At 38.4% G+C, this 22569-nt stretch overlaps 1 protein-coding gene across 3 annotated transcripts in view; it reads left to right on the top strand.

Annotated features, from left to right (window-relative positions):
* The window catches only part of SCAMP1 (secretory carrier membrane protein 1), a 41700-nt gene that overhangs the window by 8143 nt on the left and 10988 nt on the right, over positions 1-22569 (top strand). Inside the window, exons 2-5 of one of the 3 annotated variants that reach the window (XM_084505259.1) lie at positions 7915-7992; positions 16480-16578; positions 16849-16960; positions 20336-20464. In XM_084505259.1, coding sequence (XP_084361385.1) covers positions 7915-7992; positions 16480-16578; positions 16849-16960; positions 20336-20464 — 418 coding nt within the window. Of the gene's footprint in view, positions 1-7914; positions 8035-13403; positions 13907-16479; positions 16579-16848; positions 16961-20335; positions 20465-22569 lie in introns of those variants that run through there. The other 2 variants (XM_084505261.1, XM_084505260.1) reach the window with 2 other exon arrangements.

Raw genomic sequence — 22569 nt, 5'->3', positions numbered from 1 at the left:
CTTTTTTTTTTTTTTTTTACCAAGTCTAACCAGGCATACTTCTGTCAGTTTACACAGGTATTTTTTTCATGCTGCCCCATGATTCCTATGTAAATTGAAAAGCTGATAAAAACCTGTCACGTGCAAATCCAGTGTTATCTGTTCCCAAACAACATAATTAGTATATTCTTTTGATGTAGGACACTCCTGGTAACGTGATCTGAGTCTTGAAAGATATTTAGTTGTCTTGTTTACTTGTCCTTGTCAACTGGTGTTAAGAATTATCTTGCTATCCTGTTTTTGAAGTAGTTGCCTTTCCTGCCCCTGTTCTTTTCATAATACAAGTATTTTATGCATTTATCCCTGTTGTTTCCTGCAGTTTTTTCTCTATTTTCCTCTTTTTCTCTATTTTTTCTCTATTTAGGCTATGCAATTTTAATTTGGAATTCTTATTTTCAGTTGCTGATGTGCTGTAAAACCATTAGAATCCCTATCCAAATCGGTGTTTTGAGTGAGTGTTTATTAACTATGTTTCTTGACCTCTGTTTCTACTTCCTTGGAAGCAAACCATACTGAACTAAATTAAACATTACGTGTACATTTGCTTAACATCAATGATGTCACTCATTTAGTTCCATTAAGGGGGGGGAAAAGGAAGCTGAAGAACACTTCCTCAAATTTATTACATTGTAGTTCAGCCTGTTTTTTAACAAATTGAAGGACACCTTAAAGGGTAGAGGATTCAATTTCTCAGCTGACCAGCTTGAAAGAAATGCAAGTCACAGGTAACAATGTAAACTTTGCTGGTGGCATTGTTCAGAACATTTTCGTGCCATGTGTGCTATAAACCATCTTAGTCGTGGTGGAACAATGCTGGAGCGATTCCCAGTGAACAGTAATACAAAGAGTCATTACAGATTTATCTAGTTCTTTAGTCTTTAATTTGTTAATCTGTTCTGTATTAATGAAAACTGTTAGCTGATGACTAGTTTTGGTCTCCTAGACAACAGAGGTCTCTGTTCCCTTTAATTTGATTTTTTTTAAAGCAATAAAAACTTGCATGGAATGGATTGTTCTGCACCATTTCAGCCACATGCTCCCTGGCTAAGGGTGGGGGGTGGCTCAGGCTACATTCCTTACTTTTTCTTTTTTCCCCTTAACTTACCATTAGTTGGCTTTATATACCCTCTGTGTTAACTGGATATCAGTTAATTTTATCTGTGCCTGAATGATATGAGAGTAATTTGTTAACCTAGAACAGGGCACATTCTTAACAGTTCTATAAGTGCTCTTGCCATTGCCAATGTGAGATGTGTTGTGGGTTTATTTGCTTTTACTTTTTTTTCTGATTTCTCCATTCTTGATGTAAATACTGGGGTGCTTCTTGACTTTCAAGTAAAGTGATTCTAATTTTTGCTTTTGAGGTGGATGTTGCGGGATAGAGACTAGAAGAATGAGGTACAATGAAAGTTAAGATGGAAAACAGTCAAATAGGTTGTGCTGATTTCTTAAAACTCCAGTCTTGTCGAATAATTCAGATCTTGAATATGTCATCTGAAATGTGTGACTGAGATGTCATCTGTGTGACTGTAATGCACCACCAATGGCTGTGGTATCTGGGTATGAACAGTGCACTGTTCTTAAATTCTGCTCCCTGATTGCTATGAGTAACAGTTAAACAAAAGGTCAGAAGCTCAAGGTGCTGGACCGGCAGGAGCTTCAGTGAGGTAAGACTGGAGAAAGAGGTATGAAGCAAAAAGAAGAAACAAGAATCTGAGTAAGCAAGATGAATTGCAGGGTTCTATACTGTAAGGGGCAGGCGCTGGCTGGGTGGCTGAGGAAAACTGGGTTGTGGCAAGGAGTTAGTGGAAGGGCAGGTCTGTTTTGGGGCAGAAATACTAGTCCACCAGGACATGGTCTTCTCAGTCTGGGGTTGGACCAGGCATTCTGTAGTTGCCCAGTTTAGTGGCTGACATCAGGTATTTAAAGTTGGTCCCAGAAACTCCAAATCTTACGCATTTTCTGGGAGTAACCCAATTTTTTATCACTGAAATCATGCAGGATAAGTGATTAAGGTCTCTGGATGCTTTGTGGTTCCAGTCATACTGCTGGTTTGTATATTATCTATTCCTTATCAGAACCTATCTTTAGGGATTTTTTTTCCTGTTTCTTAGTATTAATGAACACAAATAGCTTAAAAAATAGCGCATTTTAATAGTTTATCCAGGTGGAATATTGATTATAGAAAAATAAGTTATGCCAGCTTAGATTTAGTTATTCATGTAGAATATTCTGGTTCTATGTACTTTCTCTTTAACCACAAGGATATGTGTGTCACGGAATGTACAAATTTGATAGCACTCATTTAAATGTCACTCTGGGAGTATGTCATTCTGCAGATGTTTATTGTTCATTATTCAAACCTTGATAAACTGCTAAGTTAAATGTTTTATTACTCTGCAGCAATGAGTCCGGGTGTCTCACAGTTTTCTCACTGCATCTAGATGAGTTGGCATTTGCTGTGTTTTTGAAGTGAGATGCAGTGAGTGGAAGGTAAAAGGTGCACAGTAAATGTGCATGTTCTTTGGAATGTCAGGTCTAATCTTTTTAGAAAATTCTAGGAAGTGTTTTGAAATATGAAGTGTAGCTCCTGTTGGCATCACTTCTTCACTGCATTGTAAATGTTCAGAACAATAAGAGTCTAGCAGCTTAAATTTGAGTGTCCAGATTATGAAGAGTTTGTTTCTTTCCACAGAGGTATGTTTTCCTAGCATTGCAGAAGATCTCAGTGAGTAAGTATAGGAGAGAGGCAGTTCTCCATGCTAGTACTTGCCTCTCTCACCTGTGAGATCACTTTTTCACTGTAAGCTCTGTTTTACTTCTACTTGTGTCTTCCAACTTGTGGAAGACACCAGCCCATGAACTTCTTCTGAAAGTCCAGACTGAGGTTTTATGAGAGCACAATTTGATCACTTCTGGCATGACGGTGTTCATTTTGTGTATTTCAATAGAACTATAATAGTTTTTGCAGATTTTTTACAACGTAGTGAAACTTTTTTTTTTATATGGAGCTGCTGTCCTTGAGGTCATTAAGTTTTTCTTTTTCAGAGCTACTGCTAACTTTGCAAACAATGGCAGTATTTGGCAGAAGTACGGCAATTGTTAATTCAAAAGGAGAATGGACTTCTGATAGAGGGCTTTTTGTAACTTACAATGTGTATTTAATTCTATGACTTACTTCTAAAACTAAAACTTTTGATGTAGTAAGCTTGTTTAGCTCAGCACAAATTTCCTGTCATTCTTTTGAGTCAATGTAGAATGTCACAAGTAGTATGTAAAGAGATTTAAGGAGCTTTTTTCCCAACTCTTCCCTGAAACACTTGGAGAAGAAAGTCTTTCTTTTATCAGATATTTATTATTGTTTGCATATCCTATTTGCAAAGGTAGACTGCTTTTCTGAATTTGACTTGACCACTCTTTCCTGCTTTTTGGAAATTTGCTGCTGTTGAGTGGTTATCTCTTGAGTCTGTGACATTCTAGTTATTTAAATAATTGCATTTATTGTTCTTCAAGGGCACAATCGGGTTGAGTTACTTGATTAGTACTGCATCAACGAAGCACAGGAGTCTGAAATTTGCTTTTTAAGCAACCAAGTTCTAACTGCTATTTGAGTTTTAATAATTTTTGACCCTTTATGGCCGGTGGTTAGCTATCAATAGTTTCATATGTGTCTACAGTAGAACATTTTTAAGTATGTAAGAGGCAATTATTTGAGAGAATGTGTGGAAGAAAATTCAGAAAGCATGAATAAACATTAGAGCATTTTATTCTATCCTAATTCACGCTGTAGTTTAGAGGCTAGAATAAGTGTACTAGGTCTGGCTAAGATGGAGTTACTTTTCATAGTTACTTCCATGGTGCTATTTTATTTTTTTGACCAGAACACTGTTGATAGTGTGCCAGTGTTTCAGCTATTGCTGAACAGTGCTTGCACACCATGATGGCCTGCTCTGTTTCTCACTCTGCTTTTGCCCCTGAGAGTAGCCTGGGTGAGCAAGAGTCTGGGAGGAGACACAGCTGGGACATATGACCTTTCTTTACCAAATTGGTATTCTTTGCATGTTATGCTCAGTAATAATATGGGGAGAGGAATCCAAAATAACTGGCTGGGCATCAGTCTGCTGGTGGAAGATGGTGAGTAATTGCCCTGGTATCACTTGTGTGTTTTGTTATTCCTCCCGCTTATGCCCACCCTGTCCTGTCCTCCACTTAAACTGTCTTTTTCTCAACACCCACGCATTAATTGTTCTACTTGTTTTTGCCCATCTGGTTCTCTTCCCCATCCCACTGGAGAGGGGGTGAGCAACTGGGAAGGGGCTCAGTTGCTTGCTTGGGAAAGATACACCACCACAGTAAGGTAAAAGTTTTCAGATGTATAAGACTTCTTACAGTCCTGTGTTTTGAATTATGCAACTGTCTTATTTGTATTAACTTTGTTATAAAAGATTCATCTTTACTGATCTTATATGAGCAACTCTAGTAATTAGTGCCCAATTCAAGTGTCAGATTTCGTTTTTTCTCTTATTTATTATGATTTTTCAATTGAATGTTTCAAATGATTTGTAGTCAAATTTAGAGAGCAAATATTACCCTCCCCCCCCTGAGCTTTCTCTTATTTTTATTGTTCATCTGCACAGTATTTTATGCCAGTCCTTCGATAAAGGATATGTTAGAAGAAGATACTCTGTCAGTCTATGTAAAACCTAATGAGGTTTTAGTTTAACCAGTGCATTCAAGTCTAGGATGGAAATGGAAAATATGGCTAACTTATTGGAGAGACTGTCACCAAGGTTGCTTTGTTGAAATCACGTATTATTGTGTAAGTCAAATACAGGAAAGCTGATTTTTAAATGCATTTAACTTTGCTTTGTATCCATTTAAAGAGAGGTTGATTTGCGTTCAGTCACTTTTAAAATACTGCTTGCCAGCTAAATGTGTGCTTTAGCCAAGAGTGGTAGCATTTTATATAAGCAGAAAGGCTAGTTTTCATGTGTGCATATGCACATGAATACAATTGAAATGTGCAACAAAGTTTTTAGATTTTTGAAGCAATGTTCTCCTTGCCTCGAGCATTTTAATAGCCGAAGTTTTTAAATTGCCTTACATTTTAATAAATTTGTGGCTACAGCTTGTGAAATATTTGCTCTCATTTGCTGGATTTGGTGTCATGGCAGTCCAGAGATGTGGTGGGAATGCCCCTGTGACTGGAGTGTTGTAAGAGAAGGATGCAGGCCCTTCAGGAAGGACAGGCAGGGGAGAGGAGGAAGGGGACTGTGTCGGTGAGAAGCTGGAGTGCTGGGGATGGGTGAGGAGCTGACAGCTTGTGGGTCAGCATTACAGGGAGGGCTGGGACAGGGGACATTGTAGTGGGGGTCTGCGGCAGGCCACCTGACCAGGAAGACCAAGCTGATGAGGCCCTCTATACATGTAGACAGACAGCAGCAGCCTCACATTCACAAGCCCTGGTTTGTATGGAGGACATCAGCCACCCTGGTAACTCTTGCAGGGACAGCACAGCAGGGCACGGGCAGTCCAGGACATTCCTGTTGCAGTGTCACCAGTGCAATTCCAGGAGCTCCTGCATTGCACTGATGACACCTTCTAGTGATAGAGGAGCTAACAAGGAGAGGTGCTGTGCTGGACCTCCTTTTCACCAACAAGGAGGGGCTGGTGGGGAATGTGAAGCTCAAGGGCAGCGTTGGCTGCAGTGACCATAACACGGTGCATTTCAGGATCCTGAGGGCAGCAAGCAGGGAGCACAGTCAGCTCGCTACCCTCGACTTCTGAAGAGGCCAAAATCAGCTCTCCTGGCATCTTCTTGGTAGAGTACCATGGGACAAAGCCCTGGAGACAAGAGGGGCCTAAGAAAGCTGGCTAATATTCAAGGATTTCCACCTGCAAACTCAGGAGCGATGCATATCAACAAAGAGGAAGTTGGACAAAAATACTAGGAGGCCTGCATGGGTGAAAAAGGAGCTCCTAGCCAAACTCAAAAAGAACAAGGAGGCCTAAAGAGGGTGGAAGTGAGGACAGATAGCCTGGGAGGAGTACAGAGAAATTGTTCAGGCAGCCAGGGATCAGATTAGGAAAGCCAAAGCCCTTTTAAAATTAAATTTGGCCAGGGAATACAAAGGGCAACAACAAAGGCTTCTGTATGTATATCAGTGGTAAAAGGAAGACTAGGGAAGTTGTGGGCCCTCTCTGGAAGCAAAAGGGAGACCTGGCTATCCAGGATGTGGAGAAGGCTGAGGTACTCAGTGACTCTCTTTGCCTCAGTCTTCACCAGCAAGAGCACCAGCCACACGGGACTGGGAGAATGAAGAACTGTCCAGTGTAGGAGAAAATCAGGTTCGAGACCACCTCAGGAACCTGAAGGTGCACAAGTCCATGCGACCTGATCAGATGTATCTCTAGGTCCTGGATGAGTGAGTGGATGTAGCTGCTAAGTCACTGGCCATCATGTTGGAGAAGTTGTGGCAATCTGGTGAAGTTCCTGGCCTTCACATAAGAAAACTATGGAAATCATGAAAATATTGTATCTGTGCATGTTGCAAATAAGCAAATAGTGTATCTAAAGATCACAGAATCACAGAATTTCTAGGTTGGAAGAGACCTCAAGATCATCGAGTCCAACCTCTGACCTAACGCTAGCAGTCCCCACTAAACCATATCCCTAAGCTCTACATCTAAACGTCTTTTGAAGACTTCCAGGGATGGTGACTCCACCACTTCCCTGGGCAGCCTGTTCCAATGCCTCACAACCCTTTCAGTAAAGAAGTTCTTCCTAACATCTAACCTAAAACTCCCCTGGCTCAACTTTAGCCCATTCCCCCTCGTCCTGTCACCAGGCACGTGGGAGAACAGGCCAACCCCCACCTCTCTACAGCCTCCCTTGAGGTACCTATAGAGAGCGATAAGGTCGCCCCTGAGCCTCCTCTTCTCCAGGCTGAACAAGCCCAGCTCCCTCAGCCGCTCCTCGTAGGACTTGTTCTCCAGAAAGATACTCTGTATATTTTCTATACATATGAAATATTACCCACTTTTCTATATTTCTATAAACATAATTTAACTAACCCTTACAGACTAAGTGGATTTCATAATTAAAAAGAAATAAATCTCTCTGCTCATTCATTCTTCTGTTCTGAAGATACAGAGAACCTTAACCCGAACCACAGAAATTACGTATGTGGAACCAGGCACCACATGGAATAAGTACAATTTTTGTTTGTATAAAGTTAGTCTGTTCTATGACTGCAGGTACTTCTACAGAACCAAGCCTACCTACCCCTACCGCAGAAATATTTAACTCCTGAAGTTGCTTTTTCAAGCTAAACCTTAAAGAGCGTTCCTTCTTGTATAGTTCATTGGAGGGACAAATTGTACGTTCTTCTTCATCTTACCAGTTTAGGCAGAAGCTCAAGCAGAGTTACTTTTTAGCATTGTGGGGCATTGTTTCCTTGGCTTCTCTTTTTGAAATGCTTTCCCTGTTCCCAAAGGACTTCTGGATAGGGAATACTAAAAGTTAAAGCAAGTTTGCTCTTCTGTAGTGGTGTTTGTTGGGTGTATAGTTGTGAAGACCAGTGGTCAAAATAACAGTGTACAGTTTTTTTCCCTTCTCTGTTGAGAACTTTCTTCCTTATAAATGTATAGTAGATGAAGTTTGTGTATTAATCCAGACTTTTAAGAAGCTTGGAGTGGAATGATGCCACTTCAGGCACAGAGGAAGAGGTGGATACTTACAGACTTTCTTGATGAAACAAACTTATTTTTTTTAGATTAAAACAAAAGCTGAGTTTTCTATGATATAATGATTTCAGTGTTGGCTGGTTGCTTATATACATGTCCATACATTTACAGAACTGTTTTCTCTTCTAGGATCCTTCTGTTACACAAGTCACAAGAAATGTTCCCCCAGGACTAGATGAGTACAATCCTTTCTCTGATTCAAGAACAGTAAGCATATTTATTTCTTAAGTATGCTGTTAAACTTTTTAGGTAAGACTTGTTGGGTATCATTTTTGGAGTTTGGAACTGACTTTGTAAAATATGTGAAGGGTTACCTAGAGATAATGGAAAATCTGTAAGGATGGGTATTCCCCCAAAGTCTTCGGAGGATTCTGTGGACTTGTTAAGTGAAATTTGATCTCTTACAGAATATCCTTCTTCCTGGAAGGGGGCTAAAACAAAACTGCATTTTTTCCCCTATTCAGTAAAACTTCTGGTAGTCTGTGCTTTGTGCTTTTCTGAGTTTTATAGCATATGGATGTGGCACACCAAGGAAGTATCTTGGTTTTGATTTCCATTTGACTAAAAGTTCTGTTCAGAGTGAGAAAAACATTACTTTAAGTAACAGTTCAGAGACTATGAATAGTCGTATTGTACTAAAAGGAGTAATTTATGTCATAGAAGCACAGTTGGCTTTTGCTTCTGATTTGTGTATTTTTTATTTACTTTGTGTTCATTTTTGCTTTTGGGAGAAAAATACAAAGAATGGAATGGAAAATTTGTGCTGTAACACTTCTCAGTGGTTACTTCTGATAGTGAAGATCTTGTGCAAGATCTGCAAACTGTATGGATGAGTAGTGTCTGCCAATATAACTTCCAGCAATCAAATACTGTGTTTTTCAAACATATGCTTATACTTCCTATGGAAGATATTGGATGTGCTGATAGTGAATGTTTCTATTAAAATCTTTGTAGTGCTGTGCTATGGCTTCATATACTGTTATAGTTCTGTGTTGAAAACACCCTTTTTTCAAGCATGTCTTGGATCAGCTCTTAAAGGCAGCATATTTACAACAAGCAGCAATATCAAATAAGTCCAGATTTTTTTCCTAACTCACAATATCACAAATTGTATTTTTTTTTTTAGCCTGAAATTTTTCAAAATTGCTTTGAACATACCATAGGTCATAAAGACAGTACATTTTGTTTAAAAAAATTACAGAGATGCTTGGACTTGTTTTATTGTTCATGTTTTTCAACATGTGGCTGTGTGGGAAAAGGAAAACTGAAGTATATGGTTGAGGTCATCTGCCTTCAGACAGTCAGCAGTACATGTAAAAGAAATTCTAATGGCTCATTACAGATGTTCACTCAAAGAAAAAAAATTGAAGTATGGGAGGGAAATCTTGGACTCAGTGTTCAGATACAGTAAATAGGTGCTACGTTCATGTGAATAACCTGAAATGTTACCAAACTCATTAAAACTGTCTGTTGAACGAGCAGCTTGCTTTCTGCAGAGAAAGAAAAGTTTTTGGCAGATTTTTTTGTGCAAGGCTTTTCAGTGAAGTGTGTAGTCAACTACGAGTGCAATAGTAATCATGCCTTTAGACAATACTTCCCTTACCTTCCTTTCTGTTTCTTGTAATTATTTATTCCAAAGTGATAAGCATTTACGTGAATGATTTTTGATACCTGATGATAGACTTATAACACTGTGGTGGTCACCTGTCTTCTCTTACCACCTTTGTGTACAAGAGAAGGGTATATTGTGCATGTATAAATGCATGGAATTGGAATAGGAGAAGAGACAGTGGAAGTGATTGCCTCTAATGAACAGAAGTAGGAAAGCAGTGTCCGTGAATGTTAGGCTTGTAGGATTATCATGTCTATTAGAGTAAGGTTAGAAACTGCTCTAAGCAGCACTCAAAACACACAGCAAAAACATCCAGATGGTTTCTGGAGGCTTTGATTTGCTGCTGTGCCATGTTCTATCTTTGCTGCAAAGATTATCCATCTTGAGCAGTTTTACGAGGGTAATCCCGATTCTAATATTTGAAAATCATAGTGGCACTTGTGAGAAGTGCCTAAGAAAGGACTTAGGTTGGTGGTAGCAAAATATGCCCTGTAGATTTCTGTGCTCTTTAGGTTGAGAATCACTGTCTTGTGTGAGTTGAAATGATATTTATGTTTCAGTGTAAGTAACAATGCTAAAACAGTAACAAAGCTCAGGCTTTTAGGGAAGCTGAGAAGGGAATGCTGCAGCTATAAATCCAAATTTTTCTATGTATCTTAGCTAGTGGTAAGATGGCATCTTAGTGTATAGCACTAACACAGTATTTATTACTCTTAGTCTCCCCTCCAGGTTAATAAAACGTGCTGGACGGTACACATTTCTCTATTGCAAATGCAAACATAAATACGGATTTTTTTGTTGTTATTGCTGTTTTACCTGTGAGAAAGTGACTCAAAATTCTGAATACTGACACTGGCAATATTAGCTCAGTTGTGTGCTCCCTTTGCCAAGGGAGGTGCTTGCTATCGATTCTTTCTTGGTTATCAGGATAGGACAGGAAAAAAACACTTTTTTTTTTCCAGCTTGTCAGTGTTTTTCCCTTTTCTCTGTCAACTTACATCCTTTAAACCTGAAGGGGGAAACTTAGAAGGAAAATAATACTTTAGAGATAATGAGGAAAGAGAATTGGCATAGATTTTAAGTCTCAAGTGTCAACTACTTGATATCTGACATGAGAAATCTGGAGTCTTTTGTTTTCTTACCAAATTTCAAATCCCATCTTATTTCTGATTGTTAAATCAAACAATTTTAAATGAATAATGTAAATGTCAGATGAAATAGCTTGTATCTTCAGTCTCTAGCAGTCACCATGGAGAGGACTTTTTGTCTTTTGTTATGTTTCTGAAAACAAGGAACAGAGGAAATTTGGCAATTATTATTTCTGCTTCAACATTTAATGAAATTACGGTTAAAGAGAAGCTCTTTTTTACTGTTAAAAGAGGCTTTTAATCTTTTCTTGCTTCTTAAAGTTTTGCTGGTGCATGTTGAACTTGTACTTTGAGCACTGTGCATAAAACATGTATGGACACATTAATGCATGTAACATGCACTTTCAAATTGAAGTATTAAAAAATTGACAAAAAATCATTAGACATGTTTTTCTATTTATTATTATTATTATTATTATTATTATTATTATTATTATTATTATTATTTAGAGGCATATTTTACAGTAAATTCCAGTATAGCTCCCCTTCTTCTGTCTTGCATCTGGACAGTGAATTTGTATGTAGTGTTTGTATGAAGTTTGAACATAAAACCAGATTGATCGTTTATACAGTTACACCTGATTTCTTTTCAAAACCTCCCCTTCCCTCCCCTCCCCTCCCCTCCCCTCTAACTCTTCCCTACTGGTAAGTACCCTACTTCATGCTTATGGGGAGATCTGTTCAAGAGAATGTCTTTAGCAATTGTCTCTGGCCAGCATCTTCCCTTCAGAAAAGGTTTTATTGATTTCCTTCTTCATCCATTACAGCTGTGACAGCAAAGCAGTGAAATAAAAAGATCTGCCCAAGAAGCCCAGTTTGGGAAAGAGGTGCAGTACAGTGGGGCTGGTTGAATTTCAGGGTATAAGTACCTTGTAGCCTCTGGCTGTGAGGGTCAAAGACCATGGATCTGTGAAGTAGGATCTCTAAAAATGGTTGACTCAGTTCCCCTGGACAGTTGTCAGTTGTCTGTGATGTTAAGATGTGATGGTATCCAGAAATGTCCAGAGGTCACAGAGTCATTAAGGTTGGAGAAGACCTCTGAGATCATACAGTCTATCCTTTAATCTACTTCTGACAAGTCCCTCACTAAACCAAGTTTCACATCTACACATTTCTTGAAGATCTCCATGGACAGCCTGTTCCAAAGCCTCACAAACCTTTTAGTAAAGAAATGTCTCCTAATGTCCAACCTAAATCTTCCCTCGTACAACTTGAGGCCATTTACCTTTGTCTTATTACTTGGTGCATGGGAGAAGAGCCTGATCCCCCACCTCACTACACCTTCCCCTAAGGTTTTAAATTACAATAAGGTCTCCCTGGAGCCGCCTTTTATCCAAGCTAAACAACACCAGCTTCCTCAGCTGCTCCTCATAAGACTTGTTTTCTAGACCCTTCACCAGCTTGCTTGCCCTAAGTCATTGCAGTCCCTGCAATACAGGTCTGAGTAATTAGTATTACACACTTAGAAAAGGTAATTGCTGATCATGTGTCTTTCTGCTAATGTCTCCTCAATCTTACCCATGTTTTAAGTCAGTCAGGTATCTCTCTCCTCTGCCCAAGTCCCCAGTAACACTTGGATGAATAATCAATAGCATTTGGACAAGCGTGACAAAATAAGTGCCGAGTTGTAGGTTGCAAGAAACCTCTGGAGGTCATTTTCTTCACCCCCCTGTTCAAAGCAAGCCACTATATCACGTTGTGTGGCATCTTCCCCTGCTGAGTTTTGAATGAATCCAGGGGTCAGTGACCTAACTTGGCAGCGTGTTCCAGTGTTTGACAGTCCTTACAGTGATTTTTATCTCTAGTATCTAATCTGTTTGCTTAGTTCTAACAAGTAACAGCTCGTGTAACAAAAGTAACAACAATCCCAACAAGGCCCTGTGTATGCAGATCAGTAAGTGCATCTGTTTTCATTTCTTAAGCGTAGTAAATTATACCGTAATTAGGGCAGAATTCTATGGCATGAGCTTGATACGCCAGTAAGCCAGACTTTGCTCCTTTAAGTACAACATTACTTAGCATGTGCCAAGTTTTGTTTTCTAATTTTTGTTATACTTGATGTAGGATGAAGTCTTCCAGGCTCCATATGGATGGATTGCACTGTTAGGTTTGAGGGGGAAGGAAGAGACGTAGAATCATCACAGAAAGGTTTGGGTTGGAAGGGAGCTTAAAGCCCAGCCAGTCCCACCCCCCTGCCATAGGCAGGGACACCTCCCACCAGAACAGGTTGCCTTGAGCACTTCCACAGATGGAGCATCCAACACCTCTCTGGGCAGCCTGTTCCAGTGCCCCACCACCCTCTGAGTGAAGAATTTCCTCCTAACATCTAATCTAAAGCTAACCTTTTTCACTTTAAAGCCGTTTCCCCTTGTCCTATCCTCACCCTTCCTGACAAAGAGTCCCTCCACAGCTTTCCAGCAGGTCCCCCCTGAAAGGCTGCAATGAGTTCTCCCCAGAGCCTTCTCCTCTCCAGGCTGAACAGCCCCAACTCCCTCAGCCTGTCCTCACAGGAGAGGTGCTCCAGCCCCTTGATCATCCTCGTGGCCCTGCTCCGGACCTGTTCTAACAGGTCCTTGTTCTTGTGCTGGGAGCCCCAACAGCTGAATGCAGTGCTCCAGGTGGCGTCTTGTGAATCTTTTACAGCCGTGCTTTGCTATTTTAGACAATTTTTCAAGGCAACAACTTGTAAATACTTCACCACATGAGACTGTAAAGAACCTACTGTAAGCTAGCTAATACTCCAATAAGGACTTTTATTGGAATTGGTTTTGGACCTTTTTTATTTTATATAAGTTAGCTTAATTCTTAATCGAGCTCACTTCAGAGATAGTAATTAGTGCATGCCTATACTTATTCTCTATTGTAAATTAATGTAAAGTGAATTTGTGGAATTTTATAGCGCCTTTTTAATAACTGTATAAAGAACTTTCTAGTTTGCTGCTTTAAACAAAACAGTAATTCACTAATAAGTGATTGTTTCTCTGACTTTATGTTTTAATTGAATTTATGAAACGACACTCTTTTGAGGACCCTGTTTGTATTAAGGCTTACTGTGCCTATTCTCTATTCTCTCTGCTTCTTGCTTGTTTGTCCTGCAAGAAATAAAGTCGTGTTTTTGTAATAGAAGGTGCTTTGCAGTGGAAAAGTCCGCTAACCTTGCATATTCAAAAGTGATTGTGCAGGCTTGACGGTAGCATACCATTTGGGAGTATATTAAGCAGGCAAGAGGAAGGTCCCACTGTCCCAAAATGAGGAGGACAGCTATGAAAAACAGGACAAGCAGCGCGAAATCAGTAAAAACAAAAATCACAGGCCCTCTAGCCACGAGAGAAGAAGAAAAAAGGAAAAGGAGAAATTAAAGGTTGGTCAAATAAAATAGTACATACATGGTATAGCAATAAGCATCGGGTAGTTTGTGAACCTGTAGTACTCAGCCAGTGAGGCAACAGGAAGAATCAAATGTTGGGTAATAGGGAATATAAGGTTATGATGTACTTCTGTGGGGTGCTCCTGCTTGCAGGACTCCTGCCTTTGTAATCATGAATAAAATATCTTCACAGAAGACCCTGTCTGAAAAAAAATATTGAGATTTTTTCTCACAGTCATGTGTGCATTTTACTAATCTGCTCTTTTACTAGTGATTGTTGAATATTAGGAAATATATTTGGAAGATGAAATAAATTAATAAATTATTTGTGGATTAATGAAGAAGTTAACTGTTTTCTGGAAAAATTTTATGATAACGTTTTTCCTTTTTTGCTTTCCTGTACCCTTTAATTACTACTTTTGTCAGTGTAATAATAAATTTGTTTGCTAGTGGGACTTTTACTTAAGTCCGTGCAGTTCTCCAGATACGCAGTACCGTGCTAGAGCTTGAAGATGTACCTTCTTTACTTTAAGGACTTCTTGCTTCTAGGAAAGTCTGGAACTGCACAACCATGTTTCCTTTTCTACAGCTGAATGATGATTTTCCAGGGCAAACTTCTGTTTGTTTCATCTTAAGCAGCTGTGGGGCTTTTTTCACTGCTTTTTAGCTTTGATTGGAGGTATAAAAATGGGTTCTTCAGTTTGGTAGGAAGACTTAGGGAAAGATGAGTTTAAAATGCTGTGAATGAAGTGGTTGAATGGCGTAGTTGTACTTTCTGTGGCTCAAAAATAACTACCTAGGAGAGTGTGTAGCCATTTAGATTCCACATGAGAAGAGAATTTGTGCTTTTTTTTTTCCCTCTTGAATTCTTAGCAGATGGGGGCAGTCTGTCAATACACTTGTCTGACAGAGCCATGCATCTCATCACCGCAGCTTCTGTTAAATCCTTTCTTAACTATTTTTCTGTGTAATTTCACTCTACCCCATCTGTGCATGCTGCATACCAGCAGCTGGAGAGTCTAGAGTGGGTTAGGTGCCAGTATCTGTCTGTGGTCATACTGTAAGTAGTAGTGGTCTGCCTGAGAGAGGAGGGATGGCACGCAACTGCATGTACCAGTGTTTTATGTGAGTTCTGGCAGTGCCCTGCCTGTGGCAGCTCGTGTAGCTGGCAGTGTTAGCATCCTTCTGTGGACACGAGGATATGTATTTAACCTAGCTATGATCCAGACATGGAAACAGAAAAGCAGTAGCTGCATTTATCAGCCTGGGACGGAGAGCCTTCAGGGTGTTAAGGTGCACAGGGCTGGGCTCCAGCAGTAGGAAACGTCCCCAGGAGGAGGGAGAGTCCCAGAGGAGTCCCTAGTCTCCATCCCCAGTCTCAAGAGTCTGCTGAGGTGGTAGCTTTTATAACATCCCCAAACAACTGTTGTCCCACAGCCTCTCTTGACTTTCTTAGAATTCCGGAATTCACAGCCCCAGCTCCAAGCTACTGTTTCAGTCTCATTTCCTCCATGAAGCACATGCTCTTACATAGGGATGGGAGGTTGTTTTTTTTCACAGTCATTACTATGTGCAGTCAAGCAGCTGCATGCATGGTCATGACTGCAGCAAGTCAAGCACTGTATAGATGATGGCATATAGTGAAGCCTAGCAAATGCAGAAATCTGAATCTGAAGAATATTCAATGTAATAGGTTCCTCATATTAATGTGGTATGTATGTTGTTGACTGGTGTCTTTAATTATGTATCTTTAATGAGTGTTACAATTGGTTCCTCTATTTATAAGCATATATACATGTTCCAGTCATTAGCAGCATTTCAGGCTGTTTTGACAAAGTCTCGTTGAAGGGTAAATATCTTTGAATAAATATCTTTGAATATTCAAATATTTTCTGGTCTGCCCGTTCACTTTTAAACATTATTACATGTATCTGTGAAAGGTTGATGGGCTCCTTACTGGAGACTGTAGGCAGTCATGCTTCTTAGTCTAGCAAGCATCTGCTTGTTGGTTAAATAATGCTTTTCTGGAGCAGGGTTTGTAAGTACCTTATGTTTGAAGATGATGACACTTGATCTACCTGATGTAGAGAAAATTGGAGGAGACGACAAACAGGATTAAGCAGGACAAGAAACAAACAAAAAAGACCCTCAAAAACTTTATTGTAAGCTTTTTTTTTTTTTAATTATTTTTATTTTTTTTTATTGTAAGCTGCTCTGGTAATGACCAGAGACCAAATTGGCACAGGTACTTGAAACTAGATACTACAGTAACTACTGGTGGAATAGTTAAGCAATAGATTACGAGTTCTGAATTTGAAAACTGAATATGGTATTCAATGTGTGTTTATGGCAAGCAGTGCCATGCAAAAAACAGCTAAGCAGAATGCTGCACCATGGAATATTACCTTCTTTTACCTAAAGTTATAAATATCACAGGTAGCACATCAGATTTCAGTTTATCAGTAACACGTCCTTTAAAACAACTAGATCAGTTCTTACAGACTTAATGAAAACATGTTTATTATAATAGGAGACTGTTTCCCTATAATTATCTCTTGTTTTCTTAGGCTCCTCCAGGAAATGTGAAAATGCCTAATGTACCCAGTACTCAGCCAGCAATAATGAAACCAACAGAAGAGCCACCTGCTTACACGCAAATTGCAAAGGTTTGTCTATAACTTCCAGGTACTGGATTCCATTTAATTATAGTTATATAAATGTCCTTCTGGAAGAACGTCTTTTATAAATAAGCCTTGCTTCCTACTGATTTATAGAAATTAATACTGCTTTTAAGTTATTTAATGTTTTCATGCAGTACCAAGTTGGTCTTCATCTAGAAATGGAAATTCTTAATTATATGAGATGGATGTGGAATATTTAGAGTTGTTGTTTGTGGTTTTTTTTTATCAATACTTAACAATGCCTGTTTTATTCAGGAGCATGCCTTGGCCCAGGCAGAACTGCTAAAGCGTCAAGAAGAACTGGAAAGAAAAGCGGCTGAACTGGATCGGAGGGAAAGGGAAATGCAGAGTCTCAACCAGCAGGGGGGTATGCATGAAAAAAATACTTTTTTAACTTGCAGAATTTAAGTTCTTAGAAACTGTTTTTGTTTTACAGTTACTTGTTGTTCTGTTTAACAATGCTTTTTTATAATCTCTTAAAGAAGAGAAAATTTATCTCATTTGGAACAGTGCATGTAGTCAATAAAAAGCAGTGCATGCAGTCTGGCTTGTCCTGTGCAGATTTTTACAGCAACAGTTTTAAATGTGGCCTTTGTTACATGTTACTCTCTCCTACCAGTTATTTTTATTTTAAGGCAATATCTAGGTAACTCTGACTAGAAGTGGAGCATTTTGAGGAAAAAGTAAAATAATTTCTTAAGTAGCATGTCTCCAGTTTGTCTTCTGTCATTATGTATAGCTGTTGAAGAACTTTGATTTTTTTGTAATGTTTACTTAACTTTTGCTATGTTACAGACATAATATTCCATGCAAATAGCAAAAAGAGTGTTATTAATTTCTGGTATGACACTTAGAACCCATAATCAAGATCATCATCTCATTCTACTACAAATTGTAACTGTGCTGTTTAGTACAAACAGTTTTTATACTGCACTTTCACAAATGAGAAGATATACTTACTCTTAGCTGAAGATACTATGCTGGAAGAGCATATTATGTGAATATTCCCTTTGAAAAGGAAGAACTTCAGAATGAAAGTAGAAAAAGACTTAAAAATACTGTGTGCAAGGTTGACTTTGCGTGGTCTTTTCAGTTGTATCTAGAATTCTGACCATTGTATTTCAACATCATTTCCTGGTGTTTTTTTTCTTTTCTCCTTTTGAAATTGAACATACAGTGGTAGAATTTCTAATTGTTTAGAAAATTCCCTGAGAATTTGAATTACTGCCATGTCACATGCTAGGGTCTGGGAACGGGGAACTGCTGTTCTTAGGAGCAGAATTACAGTCCCTTTATTAAACCATTTTTAATTTTCTCAGTATTTATGCTTTTCAATATTTTCATTAAATCTCTTCACCTTTCCTCCAACATAATGATTTCTTGGCAATTTTTTTCATTTCCTTCTTCGTATATTGCCCTTCACCTCATATCAGTAACTTGCACTGATGGTCTGGATTGATTACTTATCTGTTCCAGGCTTTAGTAACAGTTTTGTTCCTTTCATCTGTATCTTAGGCAATATAATACCCTGTCCATGTTTCAGAATGGTATTTTTACTTTAAATGGTATTTACTGTGTTACTAGGTTCCAGCTGTTAACATCAAAGTTCTTGAAGAACGTGTGAAGAATCTAAAGGATTCTTTAGTAAGGCTGAACAGAAATGAGAGATCTCTTAAAACTTTAAAGAGTGTGTTACGTTTTTACTAAATGATTGTGTAAAAATTGCTGGAAATCAGCAATTGTATGTCATGACTGAAGAGAAGAATACTCTTTTCCTTTTGATAGTTTATTTCTTTTTCACACTCATTGAAACTCCTTTGGAAACACTGTAGAGGTGTAGAGGAAGCACTGTAGAGGATTGCAGGGCAGGGTCTTTTGCAGCAGTACTATATTTCCATTCAATTTTAAATGGTGGCTGCGTATAGAATTGTAGAATATTCCAAGTTGAAAGGGACCCACGAGGATCATTGAGTCCAACTCCAACATGTAGGACACCATCTTCACGTACAATCAACTGCAGTTTATTAAAGCTTATTAAAGTTTATTAAGCTTTATTAAAGCTTAAAGCTGGTAGGTCTGCTCAACTCTATGCCTGTGCAGCGTTGTACGTAAGCTGGTTAAAATGTACTGCTTCCTATTTCAGCTAGTTCATTTGCATATCTGAAAAATCCATTTCTCTGCATGAAGCTAATTTGTAGGTGTCTGCATTTATACTGTAGGCAGGTCAATGAAGTTTTGCTAGTAGGCCTTGAGGCAGTAACGTGTTAAAGGAAATAACTCTGAGCTGGGTCTTCGCGCTTATCTTGGAAAATGAGTATCTAAAGATAGTAATACCTAAAGTATCAAGCCATCTCATCAAGCTGTCTCTCAGTCTTTGTTGAAATTTTTGAAACCTTTGCCACTGGGTTGGAAAAGAACATTAAATGCTGTTCTTAGTAACTCAAATTATATAATGTATCTGAACTTTTCTATGACTCTGTCTTGAAACTTTTAGTCCTGACAGAAGTAACTATAAATTGCAGAAAAAGATCTGAATTGTTATCAAATATTTTTCATACAATAAACTGCAGACTAGTTTTTAATGTGGATGGGCTTATTAATTGATTACCTATCATAGGCTTCCTCTGAAAATTCTCAGCTCTTGGTATAGGTATAGGTCTAGGTATCTAAATCTAGGTATAAAATCTTCAGTGGAAGAGACAGTAAACTCAATGGGTACTCACTGTTTTGGACCTTTTTGGACAGAACTGTCAGCTTCATCTTGTCTTGAGTGAGAGGAGAAAATAATTCAATAATACAAATATGTAAGATTTGCAAGTTTTCTGTTTTTTTTTTTTTTTAGTAGGCAAACTGCTAGGAAAGCTATGGTTAAAATAGAAATTCCAAGCAAAACCATGTCACAATTTCAAGTAGTAAAGGGTCCTTTAGGACCCTTAGGGCCCCTGTTAGTCTTTAGTTTAGTTTTGGAATATAGTGATTAATGTATCTATTGAATCCAGTATTTGAAGTGCTTTGTTAACAGTTACCTCACCTGAATCTGAGTCTGTGTATGGTAGAACGTATCTACTCACCCTAGCCTGTGAGTAGATCAGTGTGCTGTCTGATACTGTGTTGTCTTTTCTTGTGTCCTTACTCGGTCTGAAAACTTTATAGCCATACATATTGGTGCTGTAGGATATACTGTACTGTAGTCAGGAACATTTAAATAGCTGCCTTTCTTTGTGTTTACAGGCTTTGAAGCAAAGCTTTATCTGTAAACTATACTGGGAAGTAGCTAAAAGTGTTAGAAAGATACCAGTGTTAGAAATATCAGGATTCTGAGAAGAATGTCATTTGTTCCCTAGTCTCTGTGTTCAACAGAGTGAGTGTGTATGGTGGGACTTAGGAAAATGTGCATTTAAAAGTCAAATAACTCTGAAAAATTGTTTTTCTGCCCAAATCTGCGTGTTTTCTTAAGGTTTCTCTTTTCTTATTACTTTATAGAAATGATCAGATACCTGCTTAGTGCTTTACAACGATACTTTCCTTAATGTGTCTGCATTTTATCATATTTTATTTCTGAAGTTTGTGTGAGGACTGCTGATAAAACTCTTTGAGTTCTGCTAGCTCAAGCTGTATATATGCTTGTGGAACACTTGTGCATAAAACAATTTGAACAAGTGCAACGTGTATCACTTTCTAGTATACAGAAATAAATGCTGTTTTATAAGGCTCTTTTTTTTTTTTTTTTTCTGATTTGCAGGTAGAAAAAATAACTGGCCACCTCTTCCTGAGAATTTTCCAGTGGGTCCATGTTTCTACCAGGACTTTTCTGTAGACATCCCTGTAGAATTCCAGAAGACAGTAAAGATTATGTACTATTTGTGGATGTGTAAGTATTTTTTTAAATAGCAAACAAATTGCCAATTCAAACATGAATTTGGGTTACTTTGGGTTTTGCTGCCTCTGTAATGAGATATATTTTTACAATATGATCTTAATAGCACTTTAGTTTATTTAAGAAAAAGCAGTGTAAGTAAATTAGCTGAAGAATCGGTCCATGTTACAGCTATCCTTACTGCACCAAACATGCCCAGAAGAATCTTCCTGGAGTTAATTTTGCTCTCATTCAGGTGCTGTGCTGTGGTTGGAGAAATGCTGAATGAATCAAATTTGCACATGAACATTTGCAAATGAAAAACATTTGTTTTGCCTGTCTTGTCCAGTGTGGTAAGAGCCTAACAAGTACTCTCAGACTGAGGAAATTTCAAAGATTTTGGTGCTCTGGTGCAATTAGTATATTTTTTATTATAATAAGGGGATGTAGAATTCAGAATTTTTCTGTATTTTTTTTCAGGGCTCCAGATTTAGGAAACATGCATAACTTTACCTGTTAATCTGGTAGTCCCATGATTGTGATTGAAGCATGTACTTAAAACACAAATGAGCAGTGAGCATACAGTCAAGTCAATTCCACTTCATCTTGCAATATTCATTGCTGGTTCATTAATCTTTAAATAAGTAACTAAGACCGTTGTAGAATGTGAGATTAGTACTCCTAAATCTGATGGGCATTTAGGCTTTATGTCAAGTCTCACATTAAGGACTCCAATATGTTAAGGTACTAACTGTGTCCACTTGCAGGAGTTTTAGAAGTGCCATATGTTTCAAGCACAAATTGAGTTGGGCAGTGAGAACTGGAATATTAATATCTAATTTACATTGATTATTATTAACAGTATTAATTATAACATGATTACGTAATTATTAATAATTATTACTTTCCACTTCTTACAGCAGTACGTAATGGAAGCAGTGATGTAATAATATTTGAAAATGCTGACTTCCACTCTCAAACTGACCGTTTTTATTCTAGGTAGACTAAGATTTTAACCAAGTCCTCATGCTCTTCTCTTTCTTCAGATCTCTGACTTAGGGACTCTCTGACTTAGGGACTACTCAGGAAGGGGCACAATAAAGGAAGAGAAATACAAAATCTAATTCAGGCTAAAAAGAAATGGTTGAGTACAGAGCTCCATGCCTTAGGACTGGCTGTTAAATCAATCCCTGTGACTCTTCTTTCCCAGGAATATATCTACATGGTTTGGCTCATACTTCATTAGGGTGGCTGTGCTTCCCCAGTGGAGGCACTCATTACCATAGCAAAACCAACTGGTTTCTGCTTGCTGCTGTACTTCCTATCATGCTTCCTCTTTCAGAATATTCAAAGACTTGTAAGGCATAGGGGTCTGTGAAGATAATCACATTTGGATAAATCTAGTACTGGCTGCTCCACACTTTGTAAAGCAGGTTAGTTTTCCTGTCCCTTTTTAGCAGCCCTAAAAACATACCTTTCTATTTCTTGTATGTCTGTATTGGCTTGGTTAGTAGCAATCTTAATATCTTTATTCTTGGACATTAAGTATCTGAAGAAACTTTTTAACCTGTTTCAGATCTATATGTACTTTATATCATGAGAATAAAAAGCTGCTTGTATTCTTATTCCTGTGAATTCATCCATCTTTTCTCTGCTTGTATTAAAAAGTCAGAGTTATCTGATTCTTTGATGTGGTTTTCTCTTTGCAGTTGTTTTTCTCAGTGGGGAGATCCATTTTTTTTCCTGAGTGCCCCCACATGTTATTGAACTACAGCAGTTAAATAGTAATGGCTTCTGTCAGCTGACAATGGAGCTTTTCTCTGCTGTCTTGGTTTTGCTACCTTTGTAGTAAGCTTGCTGTTAGAGTGGCAGTTTTCCTGTCTCTGTGGTACTGGGCAGTTTTCAGATCTTTGTATGCTGTTACAAATGTAGTATCTCATGGCTCTTGATTATTATCTCACACCAAAGAGTTTTTGGCTCAAAAGCCTGTGTTTTCTAGTTGCTCTCCCCACAGCCCAATATCATGTGCTAAAAGAACAGAACTGATTTTCAAAGAATATTTCTTATTTGAAGTTACAAAGACCTGAAGAGGTCTTTAATCTCATAGAAAACTTTTGTGG

This window comes from Aythya ferina, assembly GCF_964211825.1.
Source record: "Aythya ferina genome assembly, chromosome: Z".
Lineage (NCBI taxonomy): Eukaryota > Metazoa > Chordata > Aves > Anseriformes > Anatidae > Aythya > Aythya ferina.
This window is presented reverse-complemented; position numbering and strand designations above follow the sequence as displayed.